The sequence below is a fragment of the Bubalus kerabau genome, chromosome 17 (genome assembly GCF_029407905.1).
Source record: "Bubalus kerabau isolate K-KA32 ecotype Philippines breed swamp buffalo chromosome 17, PCC_UOA_SB_1v2, whole genome shotgun sequence".
NCBI lineage: Eukaryota > Metazoa > Chordata > Mammalia > Artiodactyla > Bovidae > Bubalus > Bubalus kerabau.
In genome coordinates, this window is record NC_073640.1 from 41,413,613 (window position 1) to 41,434,715 (window position 21,103).

A 21,103-nucleotide genomic window follows, 5' to 3' on the forward strand; every position below is an offset into this window, starting at 1 on the left:
AAAGCTTTCACAAGTGTTACATCAGAGGTTAGCACATGGCTACTAGATGGACAAATCCAGCCAGTTACTTGTTTTTATAAATAAAGTTTTATTGGAACACAGTCCGTCACTGCTTTTGTGCTTTGGTGGCCGAGTTAGGCAGTGACGACAGAGACCAGATGGCCTCCGCCTAAAATGTTTACTGTCCAGATATTTACAGAAAAAAATTGGCTGACAGCTGATCTACATGATAAAATTATGTCTTTTAAGAAGTTGTATTTTTTTATAAATTCCGGGGAACTTGTGGATTAAGAAATTGTTTTATCCCTGTCCATCCTTAAAAATGCAGCTGTCAGCTCGGTCTGCTCTGGTTTATTTCTGTGATCTCAGAAGTTGCGTATCAGATGCTGGATGCAGTGGCCCTGGTTTCGTGGTAGCTAAGCCTGCATCAGCTTCTCGCTAATGTACTGCTAGTCATTTTATTCAGTGGACTGAGTAGCTTTCAGTGTTTCTATGGGAAGGACACTGCTCATTAGTGAACATGTTCAGCCTTCAGCTCAGCTAAAATCTGAATGCCTTCTCAACCTGAAACAGGCAGTATTATTCTAAACGTTAAGTAATCTAGCTGTCCACAAAGACAGAGTGCTTCCCGGTCATTACAAGCTATGCGCCACCATCATTCCTCACCGTAATGCCGTGAAGTAGGTTCTTCACGTCGCCATCCAGATTTTATCACCGGAGCGGGAAAGGGTGGCTTGCTGAAGGTCACATAATGAGAAAGCCCACTGGCAATTTGTGTCATCTCGTGAGTCATGTTGGCGCTGGGAAATGAAGCTGGCACCAGTGGGACTCACGCCCAGGGGCTAGCCGGTCCTCCTCACCGGCTCCTGCCCAGCAAGGCCGGCGATTTCATTAGCGAGGTGAGTGAGCGGGTGATCCAGTAATTAATTCGTCTCTGTCTAGACTTAGGAACCCAGTGAAATCGGATGGGGGGGAAGGCTTCCCAAGTCTTCACATGCCCCCCTCCAACTGATTCTCGTCACCCAGAAATGTTTTTTCTTTTAACTTTGCCTGACCGTTTATGAAGTATATTCCTGTTGATTTACTTTCTGGATCCTCATGGCCCTGTATCAAATGATGGCCTTATTCCATTTGACAACCTGAGGAGAGAGCTCGGCGTCTGAGTCCCCCTCCCCAGCATGGCCCCCGGCTCCCAAGCCTGTGTTCTTGTTGCAGAATGACCTGAATAACATGCGTCCATAGGAAGGCACCTGGTCCCTGCCTTCAGGAGCCTTCCAGTCTCTTGGGGAATATGCCACAGACGTAAAGCTGGTAACTGGCTTTCAGGGTCTCAGTGGGAAAAGATGTGCCGTGAGGTGGAGGCTTTGAGATCAGAGGAGAAAGAATCACGGTGGACTGTGAAATAGGGGCAGAGGTGTGATGCTCAGAAAGGGGAGCAGGATTTGGTTGAGCTGGGAGGGAAGTATGCACGGAGGGGGAGTGGCATGAGCCAGTATCTCTCTCTCTCTCATACACGCGCACGTGCGCACACACACATACACACACACGAGCTGGAGCTGGGAGGGAAGTATGCACGGAGGGGAGTGGTGTGAGCCAGTATCTCTCTCTGTCTCTCTCATACATACACATACTCGCCTGCACACACATGAGGCCACTGAGGGATCGAGTTCAGGAGACAGCAGAACTGGCTGGAGAAGGGGGTGCTGCAGTAGAGAAGGTGAGAAGATGCTCTAACTGAGGACCTTTCTCATGTACAGAGAATGATGGAGACAGTGATTAGAGAAGATGAATAGTACCTCTGATTGTTGTGTGAGGAAACAGGAAGCAGGAATGTAGATAGACAGATGGGGAATGAATGGGTCCAAAGCTGGCAGAAAGACCCCCACTGTAAACATATGTGTCACCAGAAACCAGACTGGCTGTTGGTTCCTCTGGCCTCATGTTGTTATAGAGTCATCTGGAAAGGTCATTGAAAAATATTTATTTTAATACTTTCAGCCTTTAAAAGAATGATCTATAGTCTATATTAATACAGAGCAGACTCCTGGATCTGAGATTCCACACAGCTGCCACCCAGCATGTTGAGGTGTGGGGAGTGACCAGCCACATCTTTATACTGGGGCCCCAGGAAGCAACCGCACACTGGTCTGTGTCCACGTGTCACCGTGCCCCGGTCGCACAGTCCCTACTAATGTGCAGTGTGCATCAGAGCGCCCTGGTGCCCCAGGGCTGGCAGGATCTCAGCCATCCTCTCCCTAGTCCTGCCTTCTTCAACATTCCCCCAACACCACCACCCCCCCGCCCCTTACACCCCATCATTTTGCTCAAGGAAATTTCCCCAGTTGCCAGTTTTATAGATGCAGTTTTCTGAAACTTGGATTTACTGCAGAAGCTCCCTCGCAGTTCTCCAGCAGGTTTTGTGAACCGTCATCTGTCCAGCATGAAACTATCCATGCCCCCAGCAGACCTTCTCCTGTGGGTCCCACCCACCTCACACTGGCTCTTGGACCTGCTGGCCAGAGTGAACTTGCTGAAAATGAGGAAGGGATGTTTTGGTCAATGTGGGCTGGTTGGCGAAAACCCTCCCTGTATTTCACCATTTGGAAATATGTTTTGAAAAATATAACTCACTGACCGGCCTCACAGCTACATTCTGTTGGGAGGTTGAGAGCGGAACCAGGAGGTGTGGTATCTCTGGACCAAGTCACCCTGGGAAGGGTCTGCTGTAAGCGGGGCCGGCCAGTCAGAAGGCTGAGGAGCCTGGAGCTCGGGCATAAACTGGAAAGGGAGGGGGGCACATCCAGGTATTCAGCGTCTGAGCCCAGATGGAGAATGGTACCTTCCTCAAAGGTCTCAGAACTTGAAAACTGATGAAAGTGCAACATATAACCAGTTCCTTGGGGTCCAGATAGCAGCGGGTCTCAGCATATAGGAGGACAGGAAACTCGGGAAGAAAGTAAAGATGTATGTGTGCGTTTGTGAACAAATGAACACATCTTCATCCTGGTGCTTCGAATCTGGAGACAGTCGAGTTGCTCTGTCAGGCGTGGGGTGGGGGTTCCCACGCGGCCACCTCCTTCCAGAAGTCCGAGCATTGTCATGTCACTCCGTTGGCTTGTGGACATTTTCTGTTAGAACTAACCTGTGTACTAAGCTGTTTTCACCTACAAAGATGCCGTCGACACCCGTACTCATCCTTGCAGCCGTCTCGGCCGAGTCACTTGGCCTGCAGAGGCGTCTGTTCTGTGTGCTCTCCGCCCCTGTCTCTGTGATCGGCTGGGTGTTCTGGCTGCTTTTAGTATCCCCAAGTCTCACAGCCCCTTGTCAGTCTAGTAGTGAAAGAGGATGGCCATGCTAAAGCCAGGTGAACACAGCAGAGGGTGTATACGAAGCCCAGGGTGAAATGACAGTGACCGAACTGGCCTCTGGCTGGGGAGCATTTGGCTGGTTTGTTGGGAAAAGGACAGCACTTCTGCGATCCATAGGCTGAAATAATGAAGTCACTAAACACAGCCATTTAAAATAATTATCTCCAGCCCCCCAAATCTTATTTAAACAAATGGTGTATATTAGCGAACGTATTTATTCCTCAGCCCCGGCATCTCACCTGGACTGCAGACTCCCACGTGGGAGTCCAGTGCAGCATTTGCTGAAAAGAGTGACACGTGGTGGGCGCAGGTGGGACCACCTGTGCTCTGACATCCCAGAGGCGGGGAGATGGGGTTCTGGCCCAGGTGTGAAGGGTGCCCCTCGCCTGCCTTAGCTGCCGTGCAGCTTGTCAGCAGGTGGAGGGTGGTTTGGGGAGGGTCTCCAAGCAGGAGATGGACCAGGACCAGAAAGGCCAGGGCTGGTGGGTAAGGTGGGAACAGCCAGGCGTCTCATGGTGTGTGGGGTGTGGCATGGGGTGGAGGCTGGACATCTGAGATGGAGGAGGGAATCGGATGCGGCCAGCTTGGTCTGGAGTGACAGCCGAGGACCAAGAGCAGCAGGAGAGCATTAGAGGAGTGTCTCAGTTTATTCAGACTTCCAGCCAGCCATCTTTCAGTCCCTACTGTGGGCCAGGAGCTGTGCCCTGAACCAGGATTGAAAGTTCTCCCCACCTGTGAGGTGCGGTCCAAGGTGTGGCAGAGGAGTTGGAGGTGGTTTGAAGTACAGATAAGTCCAGAGTAGATGCTGCTACAGCGGGCTTTGCGGGCCCAGAGGAAGGAGGCATGGAGCTGGGAGCTGGGAAAGGCTTCAGATAAGGTGTGGCCTTTGCGCAGAGGAGGGCTCTGATCTCTCCAGCTGTATATTTCTTTCCTTTTTTTTCTTGCTCATCCCTGCTTGGACCTTCATCCCCTTATTGGACCTCAATCGTGTCTGACTTTTTGTGACCCCATGGACCATAGCCCACTAGGCTCCTCTGTCCGTGGGATTCTCCAGGCAAGAATACTGGGATGAGTTGCCGTGCCCTCCTTCAGGGATCTTCCTGACCCAGGGATCGAGCCCATGTCTCTTACGTCACCTGCACTGGCAGGGGGGTTCGGGTGCTTTACCACCAGCGCCACCTGGGAACATGGTCCTTTCTAGAGGACTTCCCAGCAGTCTGCCTGGCCAGTCACAGCAAGAACAGGTGTGCACAACGCATGCACGGCAGCCTCGGAGGGAGGTAAGACGGCTCTCCAGACTCCCCAAGAGCTCTCCAGGTTATCTCATGGGAATCCAGACTCCTGTGATGCCTGTGCAAATGGCATAGATGCTGGGATGGGTGAAGTGGGATTCTAGACTCTTGACTTCCTCCCCGTCTATGAGGGCTCACCCATTCCCAGGACCAAGACTCGATCTCAAAAACTGACGGCAGCCGTGAAGAGTACCAGACTTGTTCTCGTCTGGCTTGGGTGTGCGGCCTCCCAGTGTGGTCTCCCTTGTCTCCTTCTGGGAGAGGCCCCTCTTGTACCCAGGAGATGTCATGCTGGGGATGCGGGTGCTAAGAGTGACAGCCCCAGGGAGGCCAGCAGACACCCGGAGATCTTCCAGCTCTTAACGGATGCTCCCGGTCCTTGAGCTCATGCCCATTGGAATGATTAATTGGCGTCCTCCACTCTGCTGGACAATTAAGGAGCGCAGGAGAAGAAGGGAAAGGTCTTCAGTTGGACCCAATTTGGCACCATATTGTTTTCTGTTAATCTATTTTGTTTTCTGTCCGTCTGTCCCCAGGGATGGGTGCCTTGCTGCTTGCTGAAGCATGCATAACTAATGTCCTCATTAAGGGCTGATCTGTTTACCAAGGCCAGGCGAGGAAGCCAGCCTGCCAAACCTAGGCGCAAGCTGGGGGCCGTTGCCTCCCTCTGGGCCTTAGCCCCACCTCATTAAGCTGGTCCAGGCTATTGATTGGGAGCCTGTGTTTGGAAGAGTCTTACTTACTCCATGCATTATCTTGACAGATTGATCAGACCTGATTGAGAACCTCTTAAAGAAACGAACAGCTGTAATGGGAAAGTTGGACTCTGTCATCCGTTAGGATGATTCTGGGAGCAAGAAGAACAAGTCTGACATCTTGGAGCAATTGTATTTACAATTAACATGGCTGAAAACGATTGCCTCTATTGATCCCCCCTTCCTGCAATTACAGCTCCATTGTTTACATTCCAGCACTTCAGTTATAAAAAGGAAATTCAATAATTATTGCATTATTTAAAGTTAAAGTGCCACAGAGTTTGCTGGCTACGCTTGCTGGTTGATTTAACGTTCAGTAAAATCCATGCTGAGCTCTCCATCTTGAGGCCGAACAATATCGGCTTTTAATGAGACTTAAAAAGCGGGGGAAGGAGAGCAAAACCTAGAGCGCAGGGTGTTTGTCGGGGCTGTTTATGGGGGGGACCCAAAGGCAGGGCAGAGAAACGCGCATGTCATCTTTCGCAAACCTGTGTCCCCTCTTGCCAGCCGTCTCCTGCTCTCTTGACTCCGCTTCCTCAAAGAAGCACTTCTCTCTTTCCACTCGCTCAGTCCCTTGTCCCCTTCCCACAAGTGTTAACTTCTCCTCCTCGGCCATCAATAAAATCCACAGAATTTAAGGAGAAAGGGTGAAACGTCTTAGCACCCAGAAGGAGCGACACGAAAGGCATTTGTGTCAAGGGAATTTTTCTCTTCCATGCAGTCATTTTCCCATTTTCTGATTCGAGGGGAAAAAAATGAAATAAAAAATGAAGCACCCCATCCCCCCACCCCACTTATGAGGAAGAAAGCTCTGCACGTGCTCACTGACCCCTCTCATAATGAGGGTCGTGAGGGTGTTGGTCAACAGATGCTGGGAGCTCGAGAGGTGCCTCCAGGTTGGAGCACCACACTCAGACTCCCAGCAGCAGCAGCTGGAAAGTTCAAGAGCACGGGAGGAATTTTAAAGACCGTTTTGTTTTTCTCATATTTGGTGGAAACTCTCTGGTGGGCTGGGTTCCAGCAAGACATCTGGACAGGTGTGCTCAGCGGGGTGCCGAGCTCACGAGGAAAAAGTGATGCCTCATGCCTCGCCATCAAGAGGCACGCTTTCAGCCCCAGCCCCAGGAAATTTGAGACTGCAGGTGTGAAAGGGGAGAGGAAGATGAATGGAGCCAATTCCGACTTTTATAAAGTATCTGGAGCGGGCCGGTAGCAGGCAGCTGCTTCCGTGGGCCTTTTTCATTAAAGAGGTGAATTCTTGAGTGCTGGCACTGCGTGATTTATCGAGTGCAGTTTGCTAGCATCTGAAATGCTCTTTGGGAAAGGGTGGGTGATGCGGAGATTTTAGGCCTGGGCAGTTTTCCTTCTTAGAAGGAAATACCTTCAGGGGTTCCAACTTGGGTCTCTCCTCCGTGGCGGTTGCTGTCCCAAGCAGCTGTTCTCAGGAGTGTGATCCCAGACCACCAGCGTCAGGGAGACGGTCAGGAATTCTCCTTCCTTACCCCGAACCAGGACCTGGTGAATTAGAAACCCTCAGGGTGGGCCCCAATGCTCTGCAGCGGGACACCCCACCTCCCGCCCCAGGTGCTTCTGAGGCACGCTCAAGCCAGAGGACCGCAGCGTGGGAACGTGTCTGTATCTTTAACTGCTGAGCCCGTGGTGTGTGCCTGCCAGCCAGGTGAGGAAGCAACGTCCAGGCTCGAGGTAGAAAGATGAGGCCCATGCCAGACGTTTGGGCAGTCCTTCCCGCCTTCTGAATCTTTTTCCCATTTGTTTGCTCACGTAGTTTCCAAATTGCCTCCGAGGAAGACAGGGCAAGTATAAACGTCTGTGTTTCACAGATGAAGTAACGCACCTGTTTTGACCACCAGACAAGTATTTCTTTTTTTTTTTTTTTTTTCTTTCTGCTGTGTTGACTGTCATGGGATTGGAGATACAAATAAGCAAATCCTTCAGCGTGTGGGAAACCAGGGATGTGTCTGTTTCAGCTCAGTTCTCCTTCCCTGGTCCTCACCTGGGGTGTTGGCAGATGTGCTAAAGAACAAGGTTTCTGATTTTTCACTATTTGGGCGCCAACAGACAGAGAGATCCAGTGAACAGATGTAGTTCTGGAGCAAGGGCCTGGGCCTGGGGTGAGGGTCCTGACTCTGCCACACCAGCTGTGTGACTTTGGGCAAATGACTTAAAAATAATAATTAAGGGCCTCTTGTAAGGAAGAAGTCAGTCCCGTGCATGTACAGTTTTCCCTCTGTTTCATAATTTCTGCACATCGAAATTTCTTTACTGTCAACAAGCAATCCTGCTCTGGGACTGGGGGTGTGGGGTGGCGGTTCCCAGGGAGTGGGCAGGACAGACTGGGCCTGAGGGAAATGTCAAATAGGTAAATTCAGTAACATTCATTCCTATCCCTAATCCCAAAAGCCTAACCATCTTGAAAAGTAATGATAGTAATAATAATAACCTTATTAATTATGAAGGCAAACCATAGAGCAGGTGCCGTGTTAAGCATCTTTGTATGAATTATCCCACTGACCCCTCCCACTGGTGCTGTGAGAGGGGCCCTGTATTGCAGACGAGGAAACTGAGCCCCAACCCATATGTATGTCTTGCCCAGAGTAGCACAGAGGGAGGGTTTTCCCCGGCCTGCCTTAATCCAGAGTGCTTCATAAACCACCATTATGGCAACAGTGTGACCTGGAGTTGAATGGGGACCAGCTTGAGTAGCACGAATACGGCGGCCTTTGTTTCTTGTGGGGACTTAAACCCATGGGATCTGAAGAGTAGCTCCAGGGAGGAAGCGTATCTTCACAAATGAAGAAAGTCACTGTTCCCCATGCCCTGTCTTAACGAAGGGGTGACCTTCGGACTCGAGGAGCCTGGGCTCGTCCCTGGAGAATGGTCAGGTTGGTGTTAGCCTGGGGACCGACTCTTTTCCTCACCATGTATTTCCCTTGGCTTCCCAGCTGATGTACATGCTCATTTGACCAGCATGGAAACTAGCCCTTATCTTGCTTGAGACCCTGTGCTCTGATGGGCCCCCTCCTTTAGGAAAGATGCCTGCATACTCTGAGAAGGTTCATCTCTGTGTGGTTATGCCACGCCCCTCTCTGGAGTTTTCCCAACAGAGGGAAACGAAATCTGTTAGTACCAGCATTCCACAAGAGCCCACATTTGGATTTTTTCTAGAAAAGACTCAAAGCCGAGTCTGATACACCCTCTCAATGGTTGCAGATTCCTGCTTATTTTACTTCTAAAATTTATTGTGCTTCTCTCTAAGGACCATTCATCTTCTTGAGACTTTTGAATGAGGAGATGTCATTCTTGCGAGCCAAGAGATCCAGGGTTGGAAAGCCAGAACTCCAGCCTTGGAACTCGGATGCCGAGAGCGAACAGTCAGGGCTTGTTCCAGGGCATGAGGAGTCTGGCCTAGAAACCAGAAAATAGGTCAGAGATTGATCTAAGGGAACGTTTTTTACTTCCTTTCACTTTCTCTTGTAAATTGTGGTCGGGGCTTATATTTTAACGCTGTCTGCTGGGCTCCTGCAGTGAAATAGGACTAAATTAACATGTGCCAAGGTCGAGGGCTTGAGTGGGTGAAAAGCCAACATGAAACAGAAAATACATATATATTTAGGTTGACCTTCCGGAAGCCTTCCTAAGAATGCGACATTAAATCTGGAACGGTAACACCACCCCTGATTAAAAAATTAACCACCCCTCTTCCAGGTTGAGTTACACCTGAAACAGTTTCCTCTTTAGATGTTCAAGGTGAATACCTGGGTCTGGGGCGTCTCGGGCCCCATGACAGCCTCCTGCAGTCAGTACAGCGTCTCTGGACGACCATGGACCCGGCCTGCAGCCCCAGGTTCCAGTCCTGTTTTGTCCACATTCTGTGGGAACTCATGGGTCGGGGTGGGGGGAGGAGGGGCGGGGAAGGAGTCACGTGACCTCTCGGAGCTTTGGGTTTCTCCAAGGACAGGAGCCAAACGCCGCCCACCTCGGGCTGTAATGGGAAAATGAAGTGTGCGAAGGTGCGTCCTCAGCAGTACCTGCCGTGCACGGTTACGATGGTGAATTAACCCCCCTCACGTCTTCCTTATTCCGTCTTAGTGGGTAATTAGCGGGCTCACTCCGGACCTTCATCTTCCTGTCCTGTCTTACCGGAGGTGTTGGTGAGACTTCTGCAGCCCTCTCCCTGAGCCCCTGGCTTGCTCTGGTTAACAGTTTTCTCCTCCAGAGGTCTGATGGGACAGCGGCCTCTTCCACCAAGGCCTTCCGTGTGTGGGCTGTGGGGCCCTCCCCTCTAGGTGTGGGTCTCCCCCAGGGTCGCCCACGTACCCCAGGAGGGGTGGCTCCCTGGGAGCCGCTTTACCCATCACGGAGCTTCAGTGTCTGATCTGCCCTCGGGGTGCGGTCGCGCTGTATCCGTGGGAGAGTGTGGTGAGCAGGGGTGGGCCTTTGTGTGTGCCTCATAACAGGTATTATTCCCCAAGGAAGCCTCCTTCGTGAATCCTGTGTGTTTCCGTGCGTGAGAGTGTGTGCGCACGTGTCAGACTGTACTTTGTCCATTTCTACTTTAAAGGGGAGGCTTTGACAAAACCTGATCAATATTTTGCATTCCATGCATGAAGAACCAGATGTTAGAAGTTTCCTCTTGTTGGGGAGGAGGAGGGAGCCGGGGCCCCTCCAGATTTATAGAAATCGATGGTCTCTGACAGAAGTTGGTTAGTTTTCCTGGGAAACAAGTAACAGGAACACATTTTTTTGATTTTTGCGATGAATTATTTTCTAACAAGAGCCCTCTTCTCATCTCTTTGACTTTCAGTCGCTGGCCAGGGTGGACGAGCCCAACATACTAATGGGGTGAAATCCCACAAATAATGCCAGCCGGCTCCTTTCCTTTCTTTTTAAATTATTCATTTCCTCTTCATACCCGCCCTCATGTGCCAGGCTCGTTATCCGAGATGCCTTTTACTGTATTGAGGTCTTGTCTTTTCCAAGTTCTTCCCCCAGAACCAGACCTAGAAGCAAAGACAGGGGACCCTGGACATCTCCAGGTCAGGGGCACGGGAGTGTCACCTGCCAGCTAAACCCAGCCCAGCATTTTATTGATAAAATATAAGTGCTCCAACAGGATTGGACAGGTGGACAGGACAGGGTCCTTGGTCAGCACGAGGGAGCCCCCTTGCTCATTTCCAGTGCAGGTGCTGCTCACCCAGCGTGTGCCAGTCCAGCTCCTACGTGCTGAGGGCCATCTGTTTTCTGCTGCACCGTGGTCATTTGGAGAAGTTGGAGTTTGCAGAGTTCTTTCCCTGCTTCCATTTATGAGTAAGACCGGGTACTTATTTCCTTTTTGTGGGTCCTTGTACTTCTTTGTGCTTTCAGGAAGTAAGTCCTGTTGCCACGTGTAGAACTTTCTTTCAGTGAGAACAACTGCACACTTGCAGTTCCTATAAGCCAGGGTTTTGCAGGCACTTTTTTTTAAAAGTTTTTTTTTTTTTTTTTTTTTTTTTGATGTGTTCCGTTTTTCAAAGTCTGCACTGAATTTGTTACCGTATTGCTTCCATTGTTTATGTTCTGGATTTTTGGTCATGAGGCATGTGAGATCCTAGCTCCCTGTCCAAGGATGGAACCGGCACCCCCTGCATTAGAAGGCAGAAGTCCCAACCACTGGATTGCCAGGGAAGCCCTTGCGGGCACGTTTAAAACCAGACAGTAAGACCGGGGAAATCAGGGAAGCCCTCCGCGGTTCAGGATTCAAGGTTGTAGGAGAGGCTGGCTGGATGGAGTGCTGGACTGGACCTTGGTTTCTGGTCTTCCTTTAGCTGAGTCAGTCGCCCTTCCTTGACTAATCTCTTGGTCCTGCTTCTTCATTACTCACTGATTGGTTTTTCTTGAGTGATCCACTGGTTTTCCTGTGCCACCGGAGGAAGTGTTCTCACGATGGTATTCACGCCAGAAGGTTGCCCTCCTCATATCTCGTGGCCTGTCTGCCAGGTTACCACCAGCACTGCCTTGTTACCTGCAGGGTCAGGCCCGCGGGTGGGGCATAGTCTGTGTGTGTGTGTGTGTGTGTGTGTGTGTGTGTTTACATAGTGTGTGGTTTCATGTGTTGTTGACATCTAGCATCGAACCAAACCCTACCCAGGGGGCTCAGTGACCACTTTTCTTTGGGTCCACATGTAGCACACGTGTCTTATAGCACACTGACCACAGTTGAAGTTATTGTTCTGTTTTCTTATTCTTTATTTTGTGTTTTAAAAAACCTTTAGTTATTTATGGCTGCATCAGGCCTTAGTTGCAGCACGCAGGATCTTCATTTCGGCCTGTGGGGCCTCTCATTGCGGTGTGTGGGTTTCTTCCCTACTTGGGGCGTGCAGGTGCTCTAGGTGAGGTGCGCAGACTCAGCAGTTGTGATGCATGGGCTTAGTTGTCCTGTGGCATGTAGGATCTTCATTCCCCAACCAGGGGTGGAACCCGCATATCCCCTGCCTTGGAATGCAGATTCTTAACCAGCGGACCACCAGGAAAGTCCCCTGTTTTCTTTTTTAGGCTGCACAACTGACCCGCTAGAGGTGAGCATAAAGAAATCTTGAGCATAGACTTCAGAATCTTGAGCACAAAGTAAAGAAATAAATGGAAACAGCTGAACAAGACGTGGGTCCTCCTACCTGAGGGTGGGCGAGCTCTGTGATGGAGGGGGAGAGGCTTGGGGGAGTCCAGTATCTGTGTGGGAGAAGAATTTCCTGCCTGCCGAGATCAGAGCAGGAAGTCTGAGAGGAGGCAGCCCCTTCACTGAGTGTTCCACTGGGGTTTGTGCCTCGGTGGATTCTTCATATATTACAGTGAATTTAATTAAATACATTGTGATCCCAACTGAGGGTATCCTAATTAGCTGGGTCAGGAACAAATCATTCTCCCTCCTTCTCCAGATGAAAACATCTACTCTCTCCTGCAGGGAAAGCATTTCCGGGGTGACGGGCTGGCCGCCACTGTGGAGTCAGTCTCTCCAGTCCTGCCCACTCCTGCTGCTTCTTACTAGGCAGGTTCCGAGGGTGGAATTCCAGGGATGGTACAGCGCCTCGTGGGAGGGAGAGGGTGCCTGGCCTCCAAGGTCAGGGCCTGGACCCACCGAAGGCCTGGGAAGGGACCAGATGGTGCGGAGAGGTCAAGGCCCTGTTGCTGGCTTTGGACCCCCGTTTGCTCCACGTTGGACAGCCTGAAAACTGCCCAAGCAGGAGCCTGTAAGATGTGGTGAGAACAGGAGCTCTCACGTGCAGGAGGACCCCCAGAGACTCCAGTTGTGAGTGGAAGTTTGGGTTGGGGTATAACCTTTATGAGCAGGTGTTTCCTAGGAATGGAGAAATCATTTATTCTGGATTTCCATGTGTATGTCTTGGAGAGTGAACTTGGAGTGTGCAAGCAAGCTTGGAATTTTGAATTAAGCTTCTGTGCAAGTCTCTGAGAGGGGACCCTAACTGTCTGCTACACCCGGCTCAGAGGAAGAGGCCATGGCTCTGTTTTCCGCATTTTTTGTTTTTATTCTTGTCTCTACCATTTGCATCAGGCACCCATTTGCTTTCCAAAATGGTTCTCACATAGCAGACCAAAAGGATTCCTGGTGGCAGCAGAGATTGCCAGTGACTACCAGGAGTCAAGTGAGGTGGTATAGGGGCATCATCGTTGCATCAGTTATTTTTCCAGCAGGAGTCCCCAGTGTGATGTTTATTTCAGTTGAGGATTTACACAGCCCTGTCACCCAAGAGCCCCTGAGTCTAAGGATGAAAGACATCTCGTATCTCAGCTCCCATCCAACTCTTTCTGGCCGTGTTATCCTCTCTTCTGGCTCAGAGACTAAAAACCCCAGACATTTGGAAAAGAACCCTCACATCCATATTAAAATTTCATGTTTAAGATTCAGAGCCTTACTGTCAGGAAGTCCTGTTTCATGGGAAGGTAATGGGAATTCGAGGTTAAGGCTTCAATGATCCTTTCTGTGATTTCGTAGTTTACAATACCACCAGAATCCCTTGATAGGACTTAACGCTTTGAATTCCATGGTTATTTTCCTGTTACCTTTCATTCAGTCAGTTTTTGTTGAAATTTTAATAAACGTAATTTGTTGGGTCTTAGTGATCCAAGGTGGCCATTCCTGGCTCTTGTATGGGTTCCCTGTTCCTCAGTCCCAACCCTAATGCTTGCTCCCGGGAATACCCGGGTTCCATTTTTGGCTTTCGGGGGTGCCTATGGAGAATTTGGAGAAGGCAATGGCAACCCACTCCAGTATTCTTGCCTGGAAAATCCCATGGACGGAGGAGCCTGGTAGGCTGCAGTCCATGGGGTCACGAAGAGTCGGACACGACTGAGCGACTTTACTTTCACTTTTCACTTTCATGCATTGGAGAAGGAAATGGCAACCCGCTCCAGTGTTCTTGTCTGGAGAATCCCAGGGATGGCAGAGCCTGGTGGGCTGCTGTCTCTGGGGTCGCACAGAGTTGGACACAACTGAAGCGACTTAGCAGCAGCATGGAGAATTTGGGGAGAATCAGCATGGGCAAGCTCATTTTGTTTTACTTTCCATCTAGCCCATCAGTCTCTCTCCCCAGAGTCCCACCCTCCAAAAAATGTAGCTTTGGAGCTTTCCATCCTTGGCAAGGAGACTTAAGTCTGAGGGGGCAAACTGAAGAGAAACCATTAAAAAAAAAAAAAAGAAACAGCTCAAATTTATTTCAAGAAAAGTAGCTTTGTGTTTTTGGTGGTTATACTCTGACAGTTAACATTGAGCTTGCTTGTTATTCAATCTCTTTCTGGTTGTGATTTCTGTAGGCCAGCTCTTACTGGAGGCAGGGCCAGGGGAAGACATATCGTTTTGCTCCAAGGCTCTGCACTTGAGTGTGTTAAATCACCCATTTCTGGGAAAGAAGGGATTGTTATCTGCTGATACCTGTGAAGCCCTTCATGGTGTTACCTGCAGGTTGGCCTCAGAGCAAAAGTTAATGTCGTGTAGCCAGCTTACATGGTCGAGGGCCTGCGCCCCCTCCCCTTCTTCAGCCCTCTGTTGGTGCATTCATATTTCCTCTTCCAGTGAGGTCCAGACCTGCTTCTGGGACGTTCACACTTTTTCTGTGAACATAGGATGTGTGCATGTGAACACATGAGCCTCAAAGCTGTGTCATCCAGTAGGAACAGCTGGGCCGCTCTTGTTAGCATTGAGCAGAGTGCGGGACATTGACTTCTGCACTTCCTGAGTGTCCCATGGTATAATCAGGACAGGACAGAGGTCCAAGCAGGACCAGAGATAGTTACTGGGCACGGGCATCAAATAGAACAAGTGTGGTCAGAAAGGAGATGAGCAGCACAGAGCAGCCCCAAGGCTTTATTGTGGTTCTTGGGCCAGGCTCAGGGGACTGGAGGTGGGAATTGGGGTGAGGAGAAAGAGGGAAGGACAGGTGGTAACATGAGCCCATAAAATCCATGATGTCAATTTCCTCCTCCAGAAGGATACGGGGGGCGGATGCTGCCAGATTCTAGTTCTCTTTCTCCCATTAATTAGCTGTGTTACCTTGAGTCAACCACTCAAAACTTCTTGGGATTTTTTTTTTTTTTCCTGCTTTATGTGTACCCAATAGAAAAATTCCCTCTTCGCCTAAAATGAGTCATTTGAAATGAAGAAGGTGGGCTTTCTATACCAGGAGCATGTCAGTTCTCTAATTCTTAATAAAAAGGGTCCGTAGCTTTCCATGTGTTCTCACAGGGACCCCAAAGGATGTGAATATTGTGCTTGGATACAAGTCTTCTTCAAGATGCAGAAGTCTGGGTTCTGCTAACCCCATGGCCTCCGCTGGTTTGTGTACCATACTTTTATCCCTGTCGCGTCTGCTTCGTACTGACGCCTGGGCTTCCATGTTCTGGAATCAAAGTTCTGTATCGACACAAACACAGCCCAGAGTGTAATTTTGACCATCTGAGCTCTAAGCCAAATGATGTTGAGATGTTGAGAGAGAACTGGTCTGGACAAATTTATTTTTCCTTTTTTCCTAATCTTAAGGGAAAACGTAATTTCAGGTTCTCCTAATAGACTAGTTCTAAATACAAAAGCTTGAGTCATCTTTCTTGTGAAATAGCCACACAGCAGCTTTGGCGCTTCTTTACTGACCTAAGATTCTGTGCAGGTAAGGTGACCATCCTGTAGGCCATCCCCTAAAGTGGGCGCTTGTCACTTTTTCCATGAAGGTCCAGATAATAAGATTTTAGGTTTTGCAGGCCACGTAATCTCTGTTGCAACTGTTGAACTCCATCCGGTGTTCAGAAAGCATCCATTGATGATGCACAAACCAACACAGTTTGTGGCTGTGTTCCACCAAGACCCTATTTGCAGAACCAGGCAGAAGGGTGCACTTGGCCTGTGGCCATAGCTTGCCAACCCCTGTTCCACATAGAGCAAACACTTTGGAGATAAGCGGAAAGAGGAACCTTGGATTATTGTGCCAGAAAGCCCAGTTTTACACTGGGAGGGTCGGATCCATCAGCATTTTCAGCACTCTGACATACCTAGGGGAGGCAGGAACAAGAGTCACCTTGCTCCCTGTCCTCATCAAGCTGCTGGGGGAAGGGCCCCCTGGGAAAACCGAGTCACTCCGGAAAGGGGTTGTGGGGCGGCCGGCAGGGCGGGCGGGCTCACGGCGGGACTGGGCTTGGTGCGGCTGACCAGGGCACGTCCCTCTCTCTCACCCTCGCAGCACCTGCAGCAGCACGAGAGCGGCGTGGAGGGCGAGAGCTGCTACTACCACTGCGTTCTGTGCAGCTACTCCACCAAGGCCAAGCTCAACCTCATCCAGCACGTGCGCTCCATGAAACACCAGCGCAGCGAGAGCCTGCGCAAGCTGCAGCGGCTGCAGAAGGGCCTCCCCGAGGAGGACGAGGACCTGGGGCAGATCTTCACCATCCGCAGGTGCCCCTCCACCGACCCCGGTGAGTGGTCTCGCGGGCACGGGTGGCTGCTGTGCTCTGGGCATAGGGGACGCGCAGGGACTGTCACTTTCCTCTTACTTTCAATTTTTTTAGAGGAACTTAGCACCGCTTTTCTTTGCACGTCACAAGCCACTGCCCGGTGAGCAAGTCGACAGACCGTGTGTTGTCTCCTCTCCCCAGGTGCGTCCGGCGTGCGTTCTAGATTCAGTCTTGGGTTCAGATCGACATAAAGAAAATGCTAAAGTATGTCTTGCTCAGAACTGAGATTGGGCAGTTTGTGGCCTCGAGTTTGGTCTGTAAGAATGAACTTCAGAGATGATCGAAGAGTGAGTGCTTATTAAAAACATCGTGACTGTATCCGAGCGCCCCGGCTATTCCCGGCTCAGAGCTGCCCCCTCCTTCACAGAGGGTGTGGGGACCTTGCCGCAGCCCTCGCCCCGTGTCTGCTTCCCGCCTGTCCTCTAGCCTGCAGTCCCTTCTCCTGTCTTCCCCATGTGACTTACTCCCGCGGGAACCTCGTACGTTAGACTGTCCCCTCTCTCTCACTTTTTTTCAGACTCCCAATCCCTTTCTCTCCACTTGGAAGCATAGGACAGTCACCTGTCTCTTTAAAAACCGTACAGCAAAAGCTCTCCCTTAATCCTGGGTTCCGCTGTCTGTCTACAACAGAATCTTCAGATTTTGAAAGAACAGTCTGTGTTAGTCCATCTCCAGTTCCCATCAGACTCTCAGAGCCTGTTTCCTCTCGTCATCAAACCGTGCTTGAGAAGGAGCTGTTGACCTTGCATGTACCCAGGCCAGTGGCTACGTGCTGGGCTGCTTGCTTGGTCTTTGAGGTTGCTGCCCAGTGTCTTCTGGAAGCGCCCTTGCCTGGCCGTGTTTCTGTCTTGTTCTTCGGCTGCTCCGGACCATCCTCCATGCCCCTCCCTGGCTCGTGGTCCTTGGTCTGCCCCACAGGCCAGCATCGCCAGGCACTAGGCCTGGCCCTTGGCTCCCAGCCTCTTGAAACTTTGCTCTCCTGCCTTTGGCACGTGCCCTTCAGGTGGCTCCCTAGGTTTCTCACTGGGGCCACCTCACAGGCCCAGGTTCACGACTTATCCTGCAGACAAACCCCTTTGCTCATTCCGATGGCGTGTTGCCGCACGACCTGGCCAGGCTGCAGACTCGGGCGGGCCTTTTGGCCTCTCTGTTGCCTGCAGCACCCTGTCAGCCATGGAGCTGTCATGACTGTGTGGGGTTTTAATCCTAATGTTATCAGATTGCACATTTTTACAGTTTTTAAAGGCAAAAAGTTATATAAACCTTACTGTGAAAAATGGCACGGCCCTCCCCAGTGCCATTCCCCAGAGCCCTGGCTTTCAAGTTTAATTGTTCCTTTTGTTATTCATGGCCATATTTCTTAACATGCCTCTACTATTGTTGTTTGAAATTTTTTTTTTTTTTGGCTAAGTGTTAGACATTACCTGTCGGCTTTCTACACAGGAAGATAAGGATTTTACTAGTATGCCATTCTGCAGGCCCACACACTCATACCTACTCACACACACCCGATCCACAAACTCACATTCCCAGCCCGCCCCCACTCTGTACACACCGTCTTGCACACAAGACTCGGTACCCACACACCCCAGCCCCTCAATACACTCTGTCTTCCCCTCCGATCCGTCTTCCGTTATGATTAAATAATAATTTGGGGGCATATTAATATTCAGTATTTTCATTATTCTAACTCTATAAATATTAATCACAGCTGAGCCATGTAGAGTTTTATAATTTCATTTACCTTCTTGTACAACTTTTTGTTTTCTCTGGTTTTCTAGGTACCTATGATTAATTCATGGCTAGCCCTCTGCCAGAGTAGACGTTTTCTCTGCTCTGAAGGCTCTGATGTATCGCTTTATCTGTCAGCTTCGTTTCCTACTGGAGGCATCGCTCCAGAGCCCCCATGGACCTCTCTGCCCACAGCTTCTGTGTCCATCACCCAGCTGCTTCTCTTCCCCCTTGTTCTGTATGGGTGGAGCTCGATCCCCCAAATGATGGGATACACCAGAATTTGAGACCGTTTCCTCTCTGCTCGAGTAGGGTTATCACAGAGGAGGGGCCAGTCCTCCTAGCGGTCAGCCTGAATTGCCGCTTTGGGAAAGTCCTGCATGGGGATCAGGGTGATTTTTGTCACCCCCAGGTCACTGCAAGATGGACTGTGCCTTCCCGCGTGTATCATGTATGCCTCTTTTGTTTAAAGTTCATCATTCTCCACCTCTCGGGCTTGTGTTTCATGTCTGACCCCATGGTTCTGCCCTGGGATGGGACCCAGCACCCACAGACACACCAGTGCCCCAAGACTGGGACCATTGGGCCATCCGGCTGTGGGGGTCCCCGCTTCCCACGAGGGCATTTTGGCCTGTTTGTTCTGCCAGTCTGTTTATTCTGCTGTTAAATCATTTCACGGGGTTCTTCTTCCTCTACCAGTATACTCAGACCTATTTATTTCAGGGTTTAATTTTTTTTTAAACCAGCTTTGCATACGTCATTGTTTTAATCTTCCACTAAAAGCTGGTCCCTTTTGCCCCCTCAATTCTTTCTTTCACTCTGCTCAGAATTCCCTTTTTATTAATGAGGTGCCCCAAACTAAATAGTGTACAGCTGCCATTTCACCCGGGGTCTATGAGCTGGAACAAACAGTCCCCTGTTTTATAATGTAATACTTCTATTTATGCAGTCACTGTGGAATTGCGTTCTTACACCATTGCCTTCTGGGTTTCTCTCATTTAATGCGTATTAGTGTTTTTTTTCTTTTCCTCCCTCTCCGAAGTGTATGAGCAACTTTCATCTAGATGATAGACTTCCTTTCTGTATTTCAGAATCCTTTTGTATTGTCTTCGGCCTGGAGTCATGTTTTCACTCTCCACCCACCTCCCTCCCCACCCTGCACCGCCCTTCCACCCATACGCTCTAGTTAAGTGTATACTCTTTACTAATGACAAAGGCATAAATTACTAGGTAATGTTCGTATTGACATGAACAATAACTCAGTTCTGTTTTAGAAACTCCATCAAGAAAACTCATCTTAAAACATATCCTCCTCCCTTGCACTGGGAAGGGACTCTTATAAACTTCTTGGAAGAATGTCTTCAAGAGAAGGGCTGCAGGGACCTGGTAGAATTAAGACACTGAAAGTCATCATCGTCTGGTTTTGTAAACACAGACTTCATAAAACAGGTGTCCGTTGTTCTGCCATGCTCAGAGACACTGCATCACCTTTTACAGATGGAAGGTTCGTGGCTGCCCCGCTTGGAGCAAGTCTGTGGGGATCATTTTCCAATCAGCATTTGCTCACTTTGCGTCTCTGTGTCACGTTTTGGTAATTCTCACGTTATTTCAAGCCCTCCACCAGCAGAAAATATTTCGACCCCTTGAAGGCTCAGATGATGATCAACATTTTTAAGCACTGAAGTGTTTTTTAATTAAGATATGTATTTTTTATTTATTTTTATTAAGATAGTTAAGATAATTTATCCCCCCCCCCCCCACCTTAATAGACTACCATGTAGCGTAAATGTAACTGTTATACGCACTGGGAAACCACAGAGATCACGTTAACTCACTTTGTTGTCATACTCGATTTATCACAACATCTGTGAGGTGTGCCTGTAATTCCCACTTCTCTCCTCTGGAACATAAAGGTTGGGGCACTGATCCTCAGCTGGCAAGGTCGTCCGTGTGGTGTGAGGAGGCCTCAGGGCTGTCTTTGGGCACCTGTCGGGAGCCCTGCGTTCTGACTCTAAGCCGCGTGTAAACAGTGGTGCTGTCTAGGGTTTTCCTTCCTGCATTCTGTCATCACCTGGTTAAAAGACGGTGTTCTCTCTCCTTTCCGTTCCTCCTGTCTTGTCCACACACCAGAAAGATTTATACAAAAGCCACCGAAAATAACGTCCTTCCCTTCCGTGAGCCCAGGGCCTCAGAGCTCCTGTCACCTTCTGCAGTGGCGGGGCTTCTCTTGCCGAGGCTGATGGAGTGGACTCTCCTGTGGCTTCTCGCCTGGGGGTGACAGAAATGCCACTTCTTCAAACCTTACTTGTTAGTTCAGTCTCACATGGAAGTGCAGAGAAGGAGAAATGGTGGAAGTCTCCTCTGCCTTCAGAATTTTGTAGCAGTGGCCAAGATACATACCCACCACTGGCTGCCTAAGTCCCTCGAGAGCCCTCCTGACCAGCCTTAAAGTATCGAGGTCCTGCCCTGCTGCACCAAAGGGCTGAGTCTTGGTTGCTGACCACATGCTAATACCTAGTCCACCCTCCCCGACACAGTCCTGCTTGTGGTCAAGCGTCACCCTTACTTACATCAGTGAGTCCCATAGTGTATTGGTTTTTTTTTTTTTTTACCAAGTGCAATGGTCTTTGTGGTTATGCTTGCCGCCCTCACCTCTGTGCTAGAAACACATACACACACACACGGCCTTCCCATTTAAAAAAGAATGTCTTGGAAATGTACATCTCACAGAAGAGAAGGTAACCACACTACCAAGGTTCGTGCCTTCCCAACAGTTTTTGTGTGTGACCTCGTCTTTTGATTTTGGCTTGAATGTATTTTCTGCAGGACCAAGTATTCTCTCGATGATTTTGGGATTTGGCCTTCCTGTTTCACTCCCACTCCTTCCCACATGCACACAGATAAAGGCAGACAAAGCTCGTTGCTGCCGCGGCACCTGGGTCATATC

The 21,103-nt window shown here is 49.8% G+C and overlaps 1 protein-coding gene across 12 annotated transcripts in view; it reads left to right on the plus strand.

The window, feature by feature from the left end:
* Positions 1-21,103, plus strand: part of ZFHX3 (zinc finger homeobox 3) — a 290,141-nt gene that overhangs the window by 167,892 nt on the left and 101,146 nt on the right. For all 12 annotated transcript variants that reach the window (XR_008704554.1, XM_055554168.1, XM_055554163.1 and 9 more), the window contains one exon: positions 16,155-16,386. Coding sequence is in view for 11 of the 12 variants with exons in the window: in XM_055554168.1 (XP_055410143.1) it covers positions 16,155-16,386 (232 nt within the window). In the remaining variant the exon portion in view is untranslated. The remainder of the gene's footprint in view (positions 1-16,154; positions 16,387-21,103) is intronic.